This window comes from Penaeus monodon, chromosome 33 (genome assembly GCF_015228065.2).
Source record: "Penaeus monodon isolate SGIC_2016 chromosome 33, NSTDA_Pmon_1, whole genome shotgun sequence".
In the NCBI taxonomy this organism is placed as follows: Eukaryota; Metazoa; Arthropoda; class Malacostraca; order Decapoda; family Penaeidae; genus Penaeus; species Penaeus monodon.
Window position 1 is genome coordinate 35454779 of NC_051418.1, and position 316 is coordinate 35455094.

General features: G+C 44.3%; 1 protein-coding gene across 1 annotated transcript in view; it reads right to left on the reverse strand.

The window, feature by feature from the left end:
- Nucleotides 1-6: 6 nt before the first annotated feature.
- Nucleotides 7-316, reverse strand: part of LOC119594349 (mitochondrial ribosome-associated GTPase 1-like) — a 3087-nt gene continuing 2777 nt past the window's right edge. The window contains exon 5 of the mRNA XM_037943409.1: nucleotides 7-288. Within this exon, the coding sequence (XP_037799337.1) occupies nucleotides 141-288 (148 nt within the window). The 3' untranslated portion in view covers nucleotides 7-140. The remainder of the gene's footprint in view (nucleotides 289-316) is intronic.

Consider the following 316-nt stretch of genomic DNA (forward strand, 5'->3'; position numbering starts at 1 on the left):
TACAATGAGGCTTCCTAGAAGCTCATTATAAATTCTCGATGATTTGTGATATAATGTGGTCTTTCCCAAATCCTTCTCACTTGGGATTGGCATACTACAGTCCTTATCTACATGAGTGTCTTTCCTCTCTGCCGCGTGAGTCAACTCTTCATGCTCTCCACGTCATCCAGGATCATTGGGCCAAAAGCGCCGGTGCGGAAACCCTTTATAAACTTTGACGCGCTGAGCTGCAGGTCTGGAATGACTTGGATGCCGCTCTGGGTTCTCACTTTCCTTTTCCAGCCATTACTTTAAATAAAAAAGGTATTCAGTTACT